Raw genomic sequence first — 13,367 nt, 5'->3', positions numbered from 1 at the left:
GAACCTGCATACCTCAACCACATCCTGTGATTCCATCACCTCGCCAGACCCCTACACTCTGCCTGTCTCACCCTTGCTCACAAGGCCTGCAGAAACAGTGGATGGCCGTTCCTTCTCCCTCCTCACCTTCCAGGAATTCAGAGGGGACTTAAGACCTGTTCTTAAACTGCAGGTATGGGGCTGCAGTTGAAGAACAGGTCTTAAGCCGATTCCAGTGCCTGGGTGCCCTCACGGGTGATTAGTGTGCCCTTTAAATCCTTACAGGTGCCATGTGTTTTTTGTTATTAGTTTATTAGGATAGAGTTTGGTGCGTTGTTAAACACATTTTTCATGAATTTTTTGGCCCCAGCTTTCTTTTTTCAAATTTATTGACTTTTTTCTATTTCTGTGAGAACATGATAAAGACCATCTTTACAGACTAGTCCACATACCCTGCAGCATATCTCTGCAGTGACATCAAGTACAAATTAAAGTTCAATTGGACATTGTGATAGAGGTGTCAAACCATTGTAAGTCCGATGGGTCCCTTTCATATTCAGACACTTGACAATCAAGGTATTTGATTGTATAGAGGATCTTCACAAACAATTCAGTCCTCGTTTGGGTGCTTGCAACAGTTCGTAGACAGTGCTGCATGGACAAGATTGATGCTCACGGGGAATAAACAGATAAGAAAGATCAATGGAGAATTTGAAAAAGGCCATTGAGAAGGTAGATTTTGTAGGCAAAGCCCCAGAAGTTAATGAATTCATCAAGCAAAGGCACCTTTTCTGCAGGGTTAAGAACATGAATCACACAGCATCAATTTCAAAAGAGACTGACAACTTTAGGCATGGGATAGCTAATCATATGTCAGTTCTCCCAAGACATGTCCTGCTAGTGGTGAAAGGAGCAACCACATATCCAAAAAAAAAAAACATGCATTGCTCAACCACTGAGCGATTCATCTGGAATGAGTGTGCCCCAAAGACTGAACAAGACCTTCTAGATTAGGACATGGTAGCACATACTGAGGGGGCAGTAACTTTGCTTTAGTGTAGAAAGCTATGGTGGGTGGAAAATAAAATTAATTGTCACAAATATCTAAATACTTTTTACTAATCCATTTTGCAATATCATGGGAGGGCTGGATATGGCCCCAAGCAACGACATACAGACCACAGTGGAAATAACTTTCAAACCCCCTTGTCCCCATTCAAGCAAGCTAGATGGGTGGCACCTCAAAAACAAATTTAGACAAAGCTGCATAGTGTACACAAAAGGTTAGCAATATACTTGTGATGTGCAATCAGTATGCCACTTCACAGTAGCATATATGTTGTTCGCTTGCAACCAAAAGGGAATGTCACTGCTGTGCTGATATCTGCTCAGCTATGTGAGCTTCGATTAAGGTAAGAGGCAAGTCCCATTACAAGCTTGCAGCAAATCAAAGTGCATACATTAACTTCCTCTCTGACAGCAAAGTACACCCCGTTATGTTTTCTTATGAACAGTGAGAATGATCTTACCTTGGACAATCCTTCTCTCTCTTTGTCGAGCTTTTGCCTCCTCCTGCCTATAAACAAAAAATCATATGCATATATGTGTCAATGGTACACCTGAGAGAAAACTGCAAATGTATTTTGGTGCAATATATCAGAACCAGTAAATGAGAAGATTAGATGCGCCTAATATCTGAATATCTGCAATTCATAAGGAAACAGACTGACTTGTTTTCTCACAACTATCTGCACTAACCGAATCAGGAGTTAGTTGAATGAACATCTGGTGACAATGGATATTGAAAACACACACGATTACTACCTCAACAGGAGTCATTTCTTGTTCTAGTTCACAATAAAAGAATAATCATCTCGATTCACCAACAAAACAGCTAGAATATCTCTCAACATAATGAAATTCTTAGTCTTCCTTCATTCAGTGGCGAAACGCAAAATGAGCCCCCCCATTTCTCACAGATATTCATCGACTCTTAACTGAATGAGGCTCGCATTAAGGGTTCCGGTGCTCAGGGAGCTGCAAGGGCCCGTGTTTTAATCCAGTCTTCATTCTAAATTTGCAAACACCACTGGAATTCAGAGACACTCGCGGTATGTATGCTCTAGCCAAACCTTCTGTGGCCTACGCCATACTTCAAAGACCAATTCTCTAGGCCCTAGAGTCTAGGGGATAAAGTAAATCAGTAATGAAATCAAGATTCACATCTTGACCTGTAGCCTTACGATGAGGTTCTCCTAAACATGCAATTCAATTAATTTGTAGGAAATTCCGAGATGCAACTTTTTTTTTTTTATTTAAGCCCTTCTGTGGTCACAGGTTTGAAATTGGAGTCCCTCATTCCCAAAGCAGTCACTTAACATGACAGTGGCCTGAAAATTTGACAAGCCACTAAGCAGTCTCCGATGTGTCAAATATTTATGATTACTATTCTGTAAGCCGGCAATAATGCACAGGGCCACTTTTGTCTGGATAGAAATGCACCAGGATATGTTGCTATGGAGAATGACTATCTCCACCATAGCCAGGAATTTCCCAAGTGGCCTTTACATGTCACAGAGGCAGCCAACAGGCCATGCATTTGTCTTCTGTTTTGGGCGTGTACCGAGGTGTGGAATGTTAACCTCAGGCTGAAGAGCTGTAGGAACATGCCTTCCGTTACGCTTCTGCGTAATCGAAATAAATGCCTTTTAAATATTAATACGGATGGGGGGAGTGATTACTTCACGACAATTTTGCAACAAGCAGCGGCAGCCATCCTACATGAATTTATAACGATTGACTATGTTATCGCTAGGCCATTGTGGAGACTCTTAAGTATGATTTCTTTTTTTTTAATGAACCACTAGTCCTCAAGAGTCTACAGGTAATAAGCTGTATGACAGGGGAGTAATAACCATTTCCTTGTTTAAAAGAAAAAAAAATATAGACAAAAGTAACGCACGTGTAAGCCATTTACCTCAAATCTACAATGGAGACTTTGGCTCGAGCAACAAGCTGCACAAGCAGAATGGCTCCCACAAAGACGCACAAAACAGTCGGAGCACCAAAACCCCTTGCGTGCGGACGCACAGGTGCAGTCCGACGCAATAGTGCTCATGTGCAGACGACTTCCACACATCAGACGACATGGCATTTCCTTCCCCCTATTCAACCTCGGGAGCTGGAGAAGAGCTTGCCTAGCTCCAGAGGCAGTTTAGTTTGTTTCACTGAAATGACGATCAGCGCACACGTCGTACTGTCGTCATTTCAGTGAAACCGAAACTGCAATGAGCTGAAGCTCATTTCAGTTTCACTTTTTACGTGCTCGTGGGGCTATCTTAGCCCCTCCAAGAACATAGAAAGACAGGATAGGTATCAGTGGAAAGGGGTGAATCTACCTTTTCCAATGAGTCTCCTCCCTAGTGAATTCCTGCTTGGGGATCACCTTAGGGGGCGATCCCCAAGCAGGGATCCACCCACTGGGCACCGGAAGGGGGTGGGTGGTGATGGGGGGGGGCAGCTCCTTGGACATTCCGTAAACCAGTGGACAATGCAGCACTTATCCAATAAAGACAATCTTCCTGGATAGGCAAAAGTCTGTATTAAGCGATTCCGTAAACCAGTGGACAATGCAGCACTTATCCAAGACAATCTTCTTGGATAAGCAAAAGTCTGTATTAAGCGGAGTGTTTTTCCATTCCACTAAAGCCTGGTGATTAAGGCCGAGTTACAATAACCGCTTCAAGAATACTCTTAATGTACTCGCAGACCGTCTTTACTTTAAAACCGCGTTAAAAGTTCAAAAATCAAATCCATGAAAAGCTCAACCAACAACATGTATCAGCCTGCATGGACTCAAGATCATTGTAATACATTAAGGTCATTTTTGAAGTGCAGAAGCGCCAGTATTCCTTTATAGGGTTTTTTTTATCTTTAATCCCCTTAACCACATTAACCAATTTTTAAAGTTTTTTAATTCAACATTGTTAGGATCTTTAAATTCTTAAACTGCGTTATAGTTTGGGTGGTTTGTTACACATAAAAACTCAAGACAAGTGTCTCAAGTATTTTGCCTTGGTACTTGGGCCAGGCTACTAAAAGTGGGTCACACATACCCTTCCTTAGGATTATTAACAAAAAAGACCTGATGGTGGAGCCTTCTGGCTACCAGCACCTAACCCGTTTTTACACTCTAAGTAATGTCCCTTCTGTATTGAGTGGAAGCTGTGTGCACACTGATTAGTACACACCGCCACAGTACTTGTTCCCAACAGGAACTGAACAATTCAGGAAAAAAAAAAAAAAGCAAAGGTGCACCACTCAAGAAAACTTTATCAAAAAGGACAAATATAGTGTCCATATCCATGAAAAAAGAGTTCTTCAGTTTTTTCTTTCCTCTTTTTTTGTTTCATTTTTATTTCACTAGGATAAAACACAGCATTCAACACAACGAACAGCTGACGCGTTTCGTCCTTGTGCAGGACTTCTTCAGGGCACTAGATGAAGATGGAGTCAAGCCCCTTCATAAGTTTTTGGGGATATAGGATTCCCTTCGGAGAGCTGTTCCCCGTCCAGTAAAGTATTATGTAAAAGAGCAGAGCTGTTTATATCTGGGCAACAAATAATTAATGTCTAGTACAGACACGTCCCCCTTCCTTAGGAGTTAGTAGTGTGTCAGCCTAGTCACAGCCCACATTAAGTTTGATGTTTCTCCACCACATCTTGCCGGTTGGAATCCCTCCATGGGGACATCTAAATAAAGTGAAGACAACTGCTGTCAGGTGGAGAGGCTGGAATGTCAGTCATCTCCCATTATTAGTCACTCTTTTAACAGTCACACATGCTGGATGCTGCACTGGTTAGCTTTCCCGAACATGAGGAGACTCTACAAATCAATATTGCCTAACATCTACAAAGAGATTGAGCTACTAGCACCAGAACCTCATTAGCACAAGAATCAGGATGAATTAATACTCATTATAAATGAAGTGTAATCCCTAAATATTAGTGTAAAGTATTTTTATACAGCCAGCTCATGCTCATAACATGCTAAATAATAACCAATATTCTACATATGGACACATGCTCCGTGGTCTCACTAAGCACCTGAATAGGTTACACGTAGATACTGATGTCTCAAATTCGGCAATGGAGTTTGGATGCCTATTTATTTATTTTATTTTAATTTCTTCTATAGCGCAGGAATCAATCCCGTAAGGGTATCTCCGCGCTTTGCCAGCTAAGAAGGTATTAGGTAGAGCAGCCTGGGTTTATGTGGGTGGAAATGCTTCTAGGAAAAGAAGGGTTTTTAATGCCTTTCTGAAGGACAAGTGATTATTGGTGGTTCTTAGGTCAATGGGAAGGTTGTTCCAGAGGGCAGGACCAACAGCGGAGAAGGCGCGGTCTCCATGCCTAGTCTTCTTTGTGTTGGGAGGTTTTAACAAGGCTTGGTTGCAGGAGCGAAGGGACCTGCTGGGCTGGTACAGTTCAAGAGACTGGACTAGATATTTAGGGCTTGCTCCAAACAGACACTTATGTACCGTGCAGCAGATCTTAAAGTGGATGCGCTGTCGTATGGGAAGCCAGTGCAGTTCTTTCAGCAAGGGCTTAGAAGGAGTCCTGGCAGGTGCACCCATGACCAGTCTGGCTGCCGTATTCTGGACCACCTGCAAACGGCCTACTGCGTCCGTGTTGGCTAATGTCAGCAGGCCGTTACAGTAGTCCAGGCGGCTAGTTACTAAGGCCTGTACAAGTGTCTTTCTACATGTGGCAGGAAGAAAAGGGAAGACACGTCTAAGTAGACCAATGATGTGGAAACATAGACCCGCGATATAGTTAGTATGTTCTTTCATGGTCAGTTTTTGATCCATCTTCACTCCGAGATTTTTAACATGTGATTTGGGTACAGGTACTGGGCCAAGGTCGAGTGGCCACCAGTCAGGGGACCAAAGAATACTTGCTTTGCCAAAGAGCAGGACCTCAGTCTTTGTTACATTACACTGGAGGCAGTTCCTCGCCATCCAGTGTGACACCGCTCTCATACCCTCAGCAAAGTTCTCCTTGATTTTAGGGTCAAGGGAGCTGAAAGGGTAGAGGAGCTGAGTGTCGTCAGCGTAGGAGACCGGTATGAACCCGTATTTCCTCACAATCTCAGCAAGGGGGGCCACATAAACATTGAACAATGTAGGGCTAAGGCATGAGCCCTGTGGCACCCCCTTCGTGAGCCCCCTAGAGATGGAACGAAAGGGGCCCAGGCTGATAGATTGTGATCTCCCGGCGAGGAAACTCTCCAACCAAGATAGTGCAACGCCTCCGATTCCTGCTCCCTGTAACCGGTTCAGTAAGATGTTGTGAGACACGGTATCGAAGGCTGCGGACAGGTCCAACAGCACTAGAATCATGGAGCCCCCTCTATCTTGTGACATTTTGATCTGATCTGTCACAGAGAGGAGGGCTGATTCAGTGCTGTGGTTGGGCCTGAATCCAGATTGAGATTGGTCCAGGCCCCCTGTCGCTTCGATATAATTGGAGAGGGTGGTGTTCACGTGTTTCTCTGCCAGTTTGCTGATGAAAGGGAGAAGAGAAATCGGGCGAAGGTTGGAGAGTATAGACCAGGGCAAGGTGGAATTTTTGCGAATAGGGTTCACTACCGCTTCCTTCCAGGCTGATGGGAGTTGGCCCCTGGCAAGAGACAGGTTAAGTAGGTTCTGAATATGAGGACCCAGTATCTCGATTAGCGGGGAGATGAATTTAGCTGGTATCAGATCAGTGGGAGAACCAGATTTAATTTGGTTAATAAGAGTGGTCAGGTCCTTAATAGTTATTTTTGGAATGTCTAGAAGAGTTTCTCCAGGAGTCAGTTGCGGGGCAGTTTCAGGGACCTCAGTTCCCAGAGTGTCAGAGACTATAGTAATTTTTTTGTATATTGCTTCAATTTTGTCCTCAAAGAACTGAGATATTTCATCGCATAGTTCTTGGGTAAAAATGTCTGGACTTTCACATACTTCAGGACTAGAGAAAGTTTGAATGATTTTAAATAGCTCTCTTGTAGAGTTGCCTGCCTCTGCAATTTGAGTGGTCAGACTCATTTTCCTAGCTTTTTTAATATTTTTGTAGTAGGAGGACATAGCCTCCAGGTAGTGACTCTTGTCTTCCCTATTACCTGTACGTCTCCACAATTTTTCCATTTTTCTGCATTTCTTCTTTTCTGTTTTGAGAGCTTCCGTATACCATGTTTCCCTTTTCGCTATAGTGGGTTTTTTGGCATTTTTCTGAGGAGCTAGCGTGTCAATAGCTGTCATCAGAGTAGAATTGAACATGGAAAGAGCAGTGTCAATATTGTTAAGAAGAGGCTGTTCCCAAATTTGAGTGAGTTTGGGAAGAGTCAGTTTGTGCCATGGCCTACGTTTAATAGAGTGAGTAGCCGGGCGGTTAGTGGAATTGGATAGGTGTGGTATGGAGAAATCAATACGTTTATGGTCCGACCAGTTAATATGTTTAGGGGGGTGGCAATGGACATTAGGTTGGGTAGTAAGGATCAAATCTAATGTATGACCACCTGAATGAGTGGGGCCACTGTTTCTAGGGTGTAAACCTAGTAACGCAAGGTCAGAAAGGAATGCGTTAGTATCCTGATGGTCAGCAATATCAATATGGAAATTGAAGTCTCCAAGTAAAATGAAGTTATCATTAGCTTTAAAATAGGGGGCTAGTAGTTCGGTGAGGGCAAGAGAAAAACCAGCGTTGGGTCCCGGTGGACGGTAAACCAAGGCTCCCTTCCATTGTGTTTTTGAGTTGATTTTTAAATGAAAGATGAGTACTTCCATAGTAGGGAGCATCACTTGTTCTAGGACTTTAATACTCAGGGTATCTCTGTATATAATAGCGATACCGCCTCCCAACTTCACAGGGCGGTTGAGGCGAAGGATTTTATATCCCATGGGTATCCCTAGGGTGATAGTGGGGATGGTATGAGGTTTCAACCATGTTTCAGTTAGGAAACATATCATAGGTTGAATGCTGTACATAGTGTCCCACAGTTCTATACAGTGCTTGGGGAGTGATCTAACATTTAGCAAAAAGCTATCCCAGTTACCCTGAACGTCAGTATTATCTGTAGACCGTCCAGAAATGACGTGGGAAGGCAAGGCTTGAAAGCCGCATTTGATGCAGGAGAAGGGACCCTCAGGACACTGGAGCGCTTTATTTTTACAGCAGACTTGCTGTGGGGGTTGTAGTGCCCTAAGTGCCTGTGGATCATACCTGATACGAGGAGTGGGGAAGGAGCGAGCTTAAGGTGGTCAATGGAATTTTGAAAGAAATATATTTTACACATTGAACCAAACAGGTTCTACAACTATTCAACTAACGAAACAAGTCAATCAGTTCAAAAATGAACTGCTGCAACTTTCCGCAGCACCACGTACATCCCCAGGGCCATGTCAACTTTCAATGAACATTATTTTACAAGTATCTAATAAGGGTGAGCATCTTTACATAATACTGGCCAAACGTCCCAGCGTTTAAATGTGATAGACAAAAAACTTCTATAATTGTATATCGCATAGGTTTGCCCTACTCATATTGATAGTTATTTAGTACTACATTGCAGCATCAATACTTACTTTGGGCTGCGCGCATAAAAGTCTATACACTCACAGTTCTCGCTGCTTCTTAAACTAGTAAAACCTTAAGAATGCATTGTATTGTCTAGTTTCTAATTTGTCTAACTTGATTCGCCCATTACACTAATTCAGGGAAGAACTGTATTCACTTGGTTGTCACGGAAATATTACGTAGCATACGATCTCTCTAATTTAGGACACTATTGGTTACTGCTACTCTCTTACATGTAAATTGATGGGAATTCTTCTATTGTATATCATGAATAACATACGAGAGTGGTAGCTAGCCAGCGCTAACGAGCAAATAAGCACTACAAATATCGAAAACCTGATCGGAAGCTGTGCCCCTTCACGTGGAAACCAGCTCTGACCGTTCTCTTAAAGCCACGGTATTTGTGAGATACGAAAAAAGGAGAATCCCATTAATGGAGGGGGGGGGGAGCAGGAGATACATAATGTCTCAAGAACGATAAGGTGGTAGGGGTCCATTAATACCGCTCTCGGGTGGCGAGAGATACTTTTCTCAACGCCATCTGATCCAAGAGCCGTTGAGATGAAATAGCGCACGTTCTACAAGCTTGGTTCTGCGCTCGGAGGTTGCGAAGCAATTGGTGACTGTAGCAGAGACTCCCGCCCTCCCTCCAAGATAGGACCAGAAATACTCACGTTCCCGCAGTCGGTGTTTAAAGCCAGGGTCGCTGCGCCTTTTTCTGTCAAAGTAAATGCAATAACCGAGTACTAGAGCCCCGCACACGCCCGCAGCGATAGCGCTTGTCCTACCGGCCGCCATCATTGCTGCGACCCAGAAAAGCGCACAGGCGGAAGGATCGACCTAATACTCCGCTGACCTGCACACCTTCAATCGCCGTCATTGAACGAGCGACTCTAAAGCAAGGCGTCGAGTTTAGCGACGGAAGTATGCAACAACGCATGCGCGCTATACAGACCCTACTCCCCCGCCTGCTGCTGTCTATGACGAAAGTCAACGATTGGTACGTTGGTTGAACACACGTTTTTTTTTTTGTTGGGTAGTGTAAACACAGTTGTAGTTCTGACCTACGCAAGAATGAGAGTTCTACGGGTAGAGATTAGAGGTGGACGAGCAAGTAAATTTACAACGAGAGCCGAGTCAAGGGTCTGGTTCATCAATTAGGGCCTATACACAAGCCGAGACTCGAAAATGTTTTTGTTGAAAGACACATGTCAATTATAACAGTTTTCTATGTAAATCATACAAAAACATCATATACCATAACATAACGTCTCTTCAGAAATATTTTTTTAAAGTGCATTTTGTTTAACATGTGGAAGCCTTGACAATAATATATCACATTGTAGCACTGTACTTAGACGTACTTAATAAAAGGGATAGTTTTTAAACATTGACTTAGAACCATTCCTGTCCCACCCGCATCGTGGCAACAGTGCCATTTGTGAACTAAGTGGAAAGACAGTTGTCATGAGAACATTGGTTGTGTCCAGATTATTAGAAAGATAGAGAAACAATATAGTCAATTACATCACATAGGTTTTCATAGCTGCCAACAGGTCCATACATGAAGTCCAGGGTTTGTCCTTCAAATTCTGGGTCTAGTAGCCTCGAAAAAGACTGACATTCATTTTGTACTACTGCAAGGCATATCTGTCCCATAGAATAGCATTGGGATTACCTTAATACATCTTTTAAGTGTAATTCCAAATTGGGAAAATATGGATTTATCAAGTTTGGTGTATCTGATCTCACAATTTAAAATCTCAATTAATGGGGAAGTAAGATTTTAAATTGTAACTCTGAAAATACACTTTTAGAAAGTTGACCTTTTCTTACCTTAGCCATTTTGGCGGGACATGCATGCTCGAGAGAGGAACATGGCGACCACTAGCTAGACACTAGCGGCCGCAGGTGGTAGTCCGGGTTTTTTTTAATCTTTTGCTGGAGAGCGAGCGAGCACACGTTTCAGCGGAAAGCTCACAGCAGGAGTAAGAAAAGCGGAGAAGCTGCAGCGAGGATAAAAACATCGGAAAATAGCGAAAACTTACCGGCGGTTATCAAGGCAGCAGGGCGCTGGGCGATGTCCAAGGAGCCCGGGTGTGTCCCAGGAAGGAGCTGGGGAATACAGCGCAGTGAGCAGTCGACGCGCTGGAATGAGGCAGCGGGGAGTCTCCAGTGGATTCGGCAAGCTGGAGTAAGGGGCAGAGGCAGAACAAGCAGGGCTTGTCTGCAGCAGGTGAAGGAGGTGGGGGCTGAGAGGAAAGGCTTGCATAGAGCTGAGGAGCAGCAGACATGAGAGAGGGGAGGAAGCCTCCTGCATATGGAGACAAAGACCCAAAGGGAAGGTGAGGCCCTCTCCAGATACACGCTGAGGACCAGGAATATCGGAGGTAAGGCCAGACTTCTTCCCATTTCACCAGACGCCCTGCCTGACCTACCACCAGGGGGGGAAACCATAATTAAAGCAAAAAGTGGGCAACAAAGGGCAGCCCCACAGAGTAAAGGGGTTGGGGGGGTCTTAAAGGAGACCAGGGAGGAAAAGAACATAAAGAAATCCTCCCTTCCAGCTGCGAGAGTTAAAGTGACCCCTTCACTTAAATCATTCTTTCGTGTTTTGCCAATTATGCAGAAAGATAACGCAGTTAGCATAAGTGCTAGCACCAAAGAGTGTAATCGTGAAGGCGTAATGGTGAGTGCTAGTGACTTGGGGAGAGATAACGACACTAGAGTTACTGTTCTAAATGACCATTCGAGCACACTGGGAGCAGAGGGCAGTCCCCAGCAGCTGGATATAATAGCAGTTCCCACCAGTAATAGATACTCCACCTTTACGTTAGCTGAGGAGCTGGGAGTATCCCCGCAGATACAGCCGTCAGCATCAGTATCAGAAGCAAATGGGGGTAACCAGAACAATACAAGTAGCCCACCTATCTCACAAAGAAGAACAAGTAGAGACAGAGCTCTCACCGGCTAGCATCCTATTGGAGCTGAAAAAAGATATTAAAGAGCGCTTTGAGGTATCAGAGGCTAACCAAACAAGCATACAGGCATCTTGTTCAGAATTAGTCCAGAAGCTGGATGAGGTTACTGTCCGTACAAAGACTCTGGAGGAAGAAGTCAGTGCTGTAAAACAGGATGTAGAGAAAAACACAAGTGAGAGCTCAAATTTGGAGAGGCAAAATCAAATGCTAAGAGACAATATAGAAAGGATTGAGAATCATTCCCGTAGGAACAATATAAGATTCTTGAATACTCCTGAAAATGAAGAAGGGCCGGATATGAAGGCTTTTATAATCTCCCTCCTCCGAAAAACCATTTTGAAGGATAAGGAGGAGATCAATCTTGAGAGTGAAATACAGAAGGCACACAGAGAGCAGTTCAGACGTAACCCACAGAGAACCAAGCCCAGAACGATCTTAGTAAATTTCCTCTCTTATAACATCAAGGAGGAAGTATTAAGTAGCGCTTTAAAAAATGGCCCATACGTGATGAATGTTTTCTCTTTTCTGGCAAGGTCTGATGTGTGTAAGGCCACAGAACAAAAGCAGTGGGAGCTAGGCGGAAAGATGGAGGAGCTCCAAAGGTTGGGAGCGAAAGTGCAGTTGAAATTCCCCGCTATGCTCCTTTTTATGTGGAACAATAAAATGTATAACTACCGCCCAGTGGAAGACGTTGAGGCACTAATAAGTAGAATGTGCAACGCGAGTTAGTTGAAGTAAAAAGTAGCTCTCAAGCTCTCCAGCATTTTTTAAATGTATAAAAAAGTTATGTGTTAGTAGATCCTCTCCCCCCGGATTATACGCCTATAGGCCTTATTATGCCTAATGATGTAAGGGGGGATCCTCAGGGGGGCACTGTAGTGGAGGGGAGAGGGAGTTGGGGGGTGCACGGGTAGGGAGCAGTGGGGAAAAAATCCCAAAAAATAGTCCTCAACACCGCTTATGCAGGAATGCTTTTCCAGTGCAGGATCGGAACTGAAAGAGAATCTATTAAGAATGATGACTTCAACTGACATTCCAAATATTAAAATGTTGACTTGGAATGTGAATGGTATGAAATCTAAACTTAGACAGAGGAGAATACTTGAGTATTTAAAAAATAGCCAGGCACAGGTAATTTTATCACAGGAGACGCACCTCATGGCAAGTGAGAGTAAAGAGTTGTTTAGGAGATGCGGTTGGGTGCAACATTTTATTTAGTCAGATCAACTATTGTGCTGCAAGGGAGTGGCTATTCTGATTAGGAGTGGCTGTGGTCTAGAAATGAAAGAGTTAAGTACAGATAACTCAGGCAGGTGGGCGGTAGCCCGGGTAAGGTGGGCCGACATGGACTTATTTTGTATCGGATATTACTGCACCCAATGAGGATAATCCTCAATATATTGTAGACCTAGAATTGAGGATGGCAGCATTATCAATTCCTGTAATTATAGGTGGAGATTTTAATGTTTTGCTAGACCCTATGTTAGATCGGTCTACAAAAAGAGAGTACACCTGTGTTCCAAGGATGAGGAAAGTTTTGAAAAGTATAATACGTAATTTTAACTTAGTGGAGGTATGGAGACATTTTGAAGGGCAAGATAAGGAGATACACGTACCATAGCAAAACACATCACAATTTTTCAAGACTTGACTATTTCTTAGTTGATAGATCCTTTTTAGCAAATATTAAGAAGATTAAGCATCTCCCTGCTCATATTTCAGACCACTCACCTGTAGTAGTAACCTTACAAGCTGTGGCACCACAACCACCCAGGAGATGGACTCTAAGGC

General features: G+C 43.6%; 1 protein-coding gene across 1 annotated transcript in view; it reads right to left on the bottom strand.

Annotated features, from left to right (window-relative positions):
- Positions 1 to 9,490, bottom strand: part of TOMM20 (translocase of outer mitochondrial membrane 20) — a 75,813-nt gene extending 66,323 nt beyond the window's left edge. The window contains exons 1-2 of the mRNA XM_078680412.1: positions 9,270 to 9,490; positions 1,509 to 1,555 (exon numbers count right to left, since the gene is read on the bottom strand). Of these exons, the coding sequence (XP_078536538.1) occupies positions 1,509 to 1,555; positions 9,270 to 9,396 (174 nt within the window). The 5' untranslated portion in view covers positions 9,397 to 9,490. The remainder of the gene's footprint in view (positions 1 to 1,508; positions 1,556 to 9,269) is intronic.
- Positions 9,491 to 13,367: the final 3,877 nt, after the last annotated feature.

The sequence above is a fragment of the Lissotriton helveticus genome, chromosome 3_1 (genome assembly GCF_964261635.1).
Source record: "Lissotriton helveticus chromosome 3_1, aLisHel1.1, whole genome shotgun sequence".
Lineage (NCBI taxonomy): Eukaryota > Metazoa > Chordata > Amphibia > Caudata > Salamandridae > Lissotriton > Lissotriton helveticus.
Note: the sequence above shows the minus strand (reverse complement) of the source record. Positions and strands in the feature narration are given on the sequence as shown.